Source organism: Asterias amurensis, chromosome 22, assembly GCF_032118995.1.
Source record: "Asterias amurensis chromosome 22, ASM3211899v1".
Lineage (NCBI taxonomy): Eukaryota > Metazoa > Echinodermata > Asteroidea > Forcipulatida > Asteriidae > Asterias > Asterias amurensis.
The window spans coordinates 12,048,358-12,056,546 of NC_092669.1; the positions used below are offsets into that span (position 1 = coordinate 12,048,358).

The 8,189-nt window shown below is 38.6% G+C and overlaps 1 protein-coding gene across 1 annotated transcript; it reads right to left on the minus strand.

The window, feature by feature from the left end:
* Positions 1 to 530: 530 nt before the first annotated feature.
* Positions 531 to 7,767, minus strand: LOC139953531 (tetraspanin-4-like). The gene is made up of 7 exons (XM_071952975.1): positions 7,567 to 7,767; positions 6,078 to 6,153; positions 5,655 to 5,846; positions 5,151 to 5,330; positions 4,369 to 4,512; positions 3,738 to 3,821; positions 531 to 3,244 (listed from the first exon to the last, which is right to left on the minus strand). The coding sequence occupies exons 2-7, from the start codon at positions 6,141 to 6,143 to the stop codon at positions 3,173 to 3,175; spliced, it is 738 nt and encodes a 245-aa protein (XP_071809076.1). The 5' UTR covers positions 6,144 to 6,153; positions 7,567 to 7,767; the 3' UTR covers positions 531 to 3,172.
* Positions 7,768 to 8,189: the final 422 nt, after the last annotated feature.

The window sequence follows — 8,189 nt, forward strand, 5'->3', positions numbered from 1 at the left end:
TCAACATATGCATAAAATAACAAACCTGTGAAAATTTGAGCTCAATCGGTAATCGAACTTGCGAGATAATAATGAGAGAAAAAACACCCTTGTCACACGAAGTTGTGTGCTTTCAGATGCTTGATTTCGAGACCTCAAATTGTAAACTTGAGGTCTCGAAATCAAGTTCGTGGAAAATTACTTATTTCTCGAAAACTATGTCACTTCAGAGGGAGCCGTTTCTCACAATGTTTTATACCATCAACCTCTCCCCATTACCAAGTAAGGTTTTATGCTAATAATTATTTTGAGTAATCACCATTAGTGTCCACTGCCTTTAAACAAAGGAAACCATTATGTTTCCATTGTGTAGGCCTACTACAATTTTCCCTAGAAGGTGATCAGAGCATACTGATCGAAACGTCGAGTTGAAAACAATATGGTTCTTTTCAGAACCACCCCATTTCTATTAGTGATGATCAGTACATGGTGTAACCACAAACCCACCGTGCAAAGTTTCAAATTCTACTTCTTACAATTTATTCGGTCACGTTTTGTGGAATAGAAGTATTAATGTTATAATGAATGAATATGGAATACGTCTTTGTTTAAAGGCAGTGGACACTACTGGTAATTACTCAAAATAATTATTAGCATAAAACCTTTCTTTGTGACAAGTAATGGGGAGAGGTTGATGGTGTAAAACATTGTAAGAAACGGTTCTCTCTGAAGTGCCATAGTTTTCGAGAAAGAAGTAATTTTCAAAGAATTTGATTTCGAGACCTCAGATTTAGAACTTGAGGTCTCGAAATCAACCATCTAAACGCACACAACTTCGTGTGACAAGGGTGTTTTTTCTTTCATTATTATCTCGCAACTTCGATGACCGATTGAGCTCAAATTTTCACAGGTTTGTTATTTTATGCGTATGTTGAGATACACCAACTGTGAAGGCTAGTCTTTGATAATTACCAATAGTGTCTAGTGTCTTTAAGTACCCCAAAATCAAATAATAATACAATTACAATCATGGTTTAAGTAGGCTTTAATTATATTAAATGACTCCTTTGCTCAACGGTCTATCAACACAAGACCATGTGACATGTCGCACAAGTTAATTCTACACATTAAAAATCCAATACAATGTGCTTTATAATAATTCAACATAACAATCTGTGAAAGATCATAAAGAGGAAATCTCTGAAGAAATTTTGAAGACTTTGTTACACACATACAAACTACTTAAAGAGTGAGCAACAAAAATTGACGCAGTGTCTTAACAGATAGTTGTTTGTCTGCTTAGCGTGGAATACAGGGTTAAGCAATATTGATCAATAACAAACTACACAAACCTATTGATTCCGTTGTTCGTAAGCCGTCAACCTTTTCCACACAGCAAACGGCAATCTGTTATAACTAATCACCAATAATCTCATTAGCTTGATGATGTTGATCCATCTCAAGCAAAACAAAAACTGACTCATTGATTTGTAGAGTCATTATACCCTCGAGGCAATTAATTCTCGATTCCAACCAGCGCCACTTAAAGGCGTTGTTCTCTTGCAACTTCGATGACCAAATTTAGTCCAACATTTTGTTATTGTATGGATATTATTAGAGGATACAGATAAAGATAAATCTCGCACTTTTGTTAGTATTAGTAACACACCCAAACTACAAAAAGAGAGCAACAATGAACGCAGTATCTAAACATGGAGGAATTCCTTCCATGGTCTAGAGCAACGGATCAATAACACACTACACAAACCTATTGATTCCGTTGTTCGTAAGCCGTCAACCTTTTCCACACAGCAAACGGCAATCTGTTATAACTAATCACCAATAATCTCATTAGATTGATGATGTTGATCCATCTCAAACCAAACAAAAACTGACTCATTGATTTTTAAAGTCATACACCCTCCAGACAATTTTCTTGATTCCGACCAGTGCCAATTAAACTGGCGGGCAATGCACTCCAGAAATTAATTGTCTTCTTCGTTTCCTGCTTGAATGGCTTTCTGTAGTTGATTACTGCATGGAGGTATTCCTCCATCCACTTTTATGTTATAATTGGCTAGTGGTGTAAGCCAGACGCGCCAAAAATGACGTCACAACATTGCAAATTGTCAGTCAACGGTGCCTCAATAAGAATGCTAATCCTTTTGTTGTTACTAATAGGGCCGTTATCAGATGCAATTGTGTCCGCCATGCAATACTGTCCGCCCCGGACCCTTTTGCATATGCAATCGTGTCCGGGGCTATGCAAAACCGTCCGGTGGACATGTACATGACTGTTGATGTATGTGCGCGTATAAGCGAGCGTGCATGCACTGAACCTACGTACGTATATGCAGCATTAGTCTTCACGTATTTTATGATTGCAGCGAATACCCAACGGCCGAACATTCATGACATGGCGAACGTGTTCCGTCGACCAAGGGTGTTTAATTTACTGCAAGGATGGTTTTGCACGGGGGCGGACACAACTGCATATGCAAATGTGTCGGTTTCAGCTTTATTGATGACTCTTAATTTTAACTAATTCTTACTCCAATTAAAAATTACGATTAACAATTAACAATATAAGACTATTGCACAGTCTGGCCTATCTTTAAAGTGATCATATTATTTTACATAACTTCACTTTTCTTTCATCTCAAAATTCGAGTAAACAAGATTTGAAAAATCCTCGCATCTCATAAAAAATTATCACAACTTCTCGATGCAATTTTGCATCTGCCTCTGAACATCTATAAGACATTAATTTTTATTTATACATTTAGTTTTAATCTTATTTTCAATTACTTATAATTAAAATAATATGATTTGTTGTATATTTTTCTCATTGACAGTTTAGTCGAGAACAATAAAGTTTTTCATAATAATTAAAAGATGGTTACTTGTCAAAGAAAGTTGCATCTCCAATTTAAAGTTAGATGTACCTATATACATCCTTACTTGCTAACTTTGGGTACGAATTTCAACTTTATTAATCTATTTAAACAAGGTTTAACCTATTATTCCTCAAATGTGTCCACTAGGAAGTGTAGCTTCATCTGTTGCGTTCACATTTCTAAGGCAACCAGTAGCAACTCAATGTACACTGCTCCCTTTTAACACCGACAGAGGGCGCTGTTGAAAATAATCACCCTCGCCTTACCTTGCAGCAGAGGGCGCTGTTTAAGAAAAGTTATACGTAAGCTCCACCGTGTTCGTTCTGGATTGAGCGCCACAAGATGAACGAGAATACAATGCCGATGATCTGAAATGAAACAGCCCGATTCGCGAATGGGCGTGAAGAATCGAAAGGGGATGTTAATGAAGAGAGCTTCTTTAAAAGAGAACTATAATTGGGCGTTTGAATTACAGCAATGGGTGACTTTTTAGACTATAGCGGGCGTCTCACTGAGGGGTGCACCACAAAGCAACCAATGTTTTAATTGCTAATTCAAAACTATTCACAAACTTTTTAAAAATGGTTCATTCAGCCCCTTTAAATCAATCAAAACATATTTTCACGTAACTTATAACTTCAGATTTCTTTTCAGTGTTTGGCAAGTCAGCCATTTTGATTGTTTTGCTAAATACCACAACTTTAGCTCCTAAATTACCTCCTCAAAAAATGAAACCCCCAAGTTGTCACTTTGTAGTCAAAGAACAAACGGAGTATTAACAGGATGATTTGCTTTTGTCGTATTGAAAGGCATTTTCTCAAGGAAAAGTCATTACAAACGTAATTTTCATATTATATTTACCTGAAATACACCAACGCCAATTCCTATACCACCAACAGCTCCAATGTGAACTTTCAGCTCCTCAACGAGGGCGTTCTTACAGCCCTAGAATATGAAAACAAAAACCAGTATTGATGTTAAAGGCAGTGGACACTACTGGTAATAACTCAAAATAGTTATTAACATAAAACCTTTTTTGGTAAAGAGTAATGGGGAGAGGTCCCAAGTATAAAACATTGTGAGAAACGGCTCCCTCTGACGTAATGTAGTTTTCGAGAAAGAAGTAATTTTCCGCGATTTTAAGACCCTAGACTTAGAATTTGAGGACTCGAAATCAAGCATCTTGAAAGCACACAACTTCGTGTGACAAGGGCGTTTTTCTTTCATTATAATTTCCCAACTTCGACGACCGATTGAGCTCAAATTTTCACAGGTTTGTTATGTTATGCACATGTTGAGATACACCAACTGTGAAGGCTGTAGTCTTTGACAATAAAGTGTCAAGCGTCTTTAAACAACTGTCAATTTGTCGTGACCCTCTCATCAAGACACAGCTCTGCCCCCCCCCCCCCCCGACGCCCCCCCCCCCCGCCATGGCACCCCCCCCAAAAAAAAAAAAACAAAAAAACAATGACTCTAGTACCCCTCTTACCCGTTCCCATTTATCAGCAAGTTTGTCCATACCGCATCCTGCGACGTGTGTAACACAGCATGAGTCTGGCGTCTGGCCTGGTCCGTACACGCGCGGATGGAACTCATTCCAGTCGGTGCCATTTGTGACACCACAACACAGTAACTGAAAGAGTGAAAACATTTCCCGCTTTATATTAGAATACAAAATTCTGAAACTCGGAATTGACCTGGGCCCAATTAAATGGAGCTGCTAAGCACACAAATTTGCTTAGCATGAAACTTCTTTCTTTCATAGAAACAGGATTACCAAGTGGAACATAACGTGGAAAATAAAATGACCCAATTAGGGGAATTCTGATGCTTTACAGTACAACAAGGGGATGAAAAACGAAAGAATGCTCCACATGAATGCATTAATAAGAATGCTTGGACATTCATTGATGCATTTTTCAGAATGTGTCAAAAAAATGTGTGGACTATTAATATACGGGAAGGTATTTATTAAGCATGTTATGGCTATACAGGGCGCATTTCTAATAATGTGTGGGCTTACATGGGTGCATTTTTAAGACTGCGTGTTGGACTTACAAAGTTGTGCATTCTGTCCCACGCTGAGTGTTTGTACTTACAGGAACGCATTTTTAAGAAAGTGTGGACTTACAGGGGTGCATTTTTAAGAATGCGTATGGACTTCTAAAGTTGTGCATTCTGTCCCACGCTCATGTTTGTATCTACCGGAGCGCATTTTTAAGAATGTATGGATTTACAGAGTGCAGTTTTAAGAATGCGTGTTGGACTTACAAAGTTTTGCATTCTGTCCCACGCTGATGTTAATCCCTGCTGCCCGGTTGCGCCGTACAGTGACAGTCCATTCTGGGAGAGATCCTGCTCCACGTACGCCCCTACCTGGTTTCTATTAGCCACGCCCAGCCCTCCGGCGATCATTTCTATGATCAGGATACCAGCCATTAAGATGAAATACTTAACAAAGGAAACAAACAAGACCATGTTAGGGTGACGTAAAGCTTTCCATAGAGCATGTTTGTGTTTCATGTTTAATAATATGTACATATGATTTGACTGAGAATCTCCACGTGAAATGATTGCAAGGTCAAAATGTGATTATGGACGGGGATTGACGTAGGCCTCAAGGCATATCTTGGACGTAATTTACGAGCCAAGCCTTGAAGTGTGACGTCAGATGTTCAGACCGAAAGGCCACTGAGGCCGTGTCCGAATTTTCGAAAGGAAAATAAAAACCTGGGAAAAGAAGTGGTGCTTGGTGGCGCTTTATATTACACTTACCGTCAGCACCATACATGGGTTCTCCCTGACTGCACCACAACATCCTAGAAAGGATACCAGCATAATGATGCCGCCAACAATCATAGTAACGGTTGCCGCATTGAGGAACGGGAAGCTGGGTAAGAGGGTAGCGAAGGGACCCTCACGGTTGAGGAGGTAAGCACCGGCTCCTAGCACCGTCCCCCCGGAGAGCTAGACGGGGAGAATTAGGGGAAAGAGAGGTTTATCAACAAACAAGAGAGCATGCAGCGAAACAACGTTGACATGGGTCTGGTTTTACACATCAAAAGATGACTTTTTGTTTATATTTTTGTAATCCAACTTGTAATCATTGTTGTAATATGTCTAAAGATTTAGTATAAGTAAACAACAACAACAACAACAACAACAACATCGTCATCATGTGTCCAACATAATACTCACAAAAAACAGCAGATTGAAGACGAATAATAGGTACTTGACACACTGTGCGCATCCTTGCAACGCCATCTTGGAAGAACTGCAAGAAAAACACAACCAATCAATGGATTTTGAACACAACTTTTAAATACAATCTCCCAAACAGAAAGTTTTGAAAAAACCTTTAAAGGCACTGACTCGAAACCTTTTGTAATTCAAAGACCACGGTTCTCACGTGGTGTATCTCACCATATACGGACAACTCTATAAACATCTGACTCAATTGGTCATCGAAGTTGCAAGAGAATAATGAAACACCCTTGTTTCACAAAAAGGTGTGCTTTCAGATGCCTAGAAAGGGCTTCACGACTCAGGTCTTTTATCAGTTTCAAATATTTGAGTGAGGTATTACCTCTTTCTCAAAAACTTCGTTACTTCGGAGGGAAACGTTTCTCACAATTAACGTTTATTCTATCAACAACTCTCCATTGATGGGGTCGGTTTTTATGCTAATTTAAGTAATCACCAACGGTGTCCAATGCTTACAATTAAACAGCTTGGCTTTTCATTGAAGTGTTCCTTTTTCACAGGCGTAGTTCGCCTTCTTTGTTTTGCAAAATCACATGAGTCATGTGTGGCTGTCGGATGAGCCAATAAGTTGTGTTGAGAGGGACCCTAGCCTGGTACTTCCCTTGGCTGTTTATTAACCCTTCCTCCCACAAGGACGAGGGGAATTACGTCTTCAAAGTTAGGATTAAAGATATGTGACGTCAAGCTAGTAATATGGACATCCGAGGTATTTAAATGCACTGGACACTCATTGGTAATTACTCAAAATAATTGTTAGCATAAAAACGTACTTGGTAACGAGTAATGGGGAGAGGTTGGTAGTATTAAACATTGTGAGAAACGTAGTTTTTAAGAAGGAAGTAACTTCACACTGAAATATTGATAGATTTCAGGCCTAAAGCCTTTGTACGCATCTGGGGGTTGAAAACAGACAGCCTTGTGCACAAGGGGTGTTTTTTCTTTCTTTATTCTCTTGTAACTTCAGGTTAAATTATTGTTTGCATAATGTTGAGATATACCAAGTGAGAATACTGGTCTTTGACAATACGAAACGTGTCCAGTGTCTTTACAAGATAAAGGACATGCATTCATTCAAACAAAATGACTGTATATTATTCACAATAGCAGATATTAATTTGTATAAGCTGTGATGTGAAAACTCCCCTGTAATAATGTTTGTGAAAGTTCTTCAATCAATACTGTACGTGAAAATTCCTCCGTGACCAGAGAAACAAAGTAGATTTTAAAACTCACGTGAAAAAACCCAAAACAAGTTTATTGTGGCCTACACTTCTTTAAAACTGTCCATGGGTATAGACATTCGACAAGTGGTAACCAAAGAAAATCATTGACATCGTTTCTCTTGAAAACAATTTTACTAACACACACGAAATATTGTTTTACACCCGAAGGTTCCAGATACAATCATGTCAACATCACTCACCTGTAATTTGTTTACTGTGTTGTGTGTAACTGTCTCGATAGAGCGGGTTTCTTTTCGTTTATCTATCTCCAAAATATTTATTGCGCGCTCTTGTGTTTCTCTGTAGCGGCGCACACTTAAGTTCCCCTCATCTTTTGAGTACAAATCCTTCAAGTTTACCACAAGGTGATCCAAAGAAAATGTCTCCCGAAGTAGATATACCTTAACTTTGAAAGGAAACTGCTCGTTCCTGAGAATACACAAGAAACAGGAACTACCCCTAATTCGATGAATTAAGCTACCCCACATTCCGTCATAATTAATTGACCAATCAGGATGGCGCATTGGGGTGTTTTTTCGCCCACGTGGAGATAGTACGTTCGTCTGCAACCTCGTACTTATGGTGGTCGAACCCAAGTTGCTCGTCATATAGAGAAGATATGCAAATGTTTTTTTTTTATCGATCATTATGAACTCAAAAAGTTCCAAAGGCACAAATGATCTGTATCACCACCAATAATAAGTTTCACCATGATTTCACCCAATGCTGTAATAATCTAGACTTTGCACATGAAGTCTTATCATGCTTATATGCCCCTTTTGTAATTTTATTAAAACAAATATTAAATTTTGTTGCAAAAGTT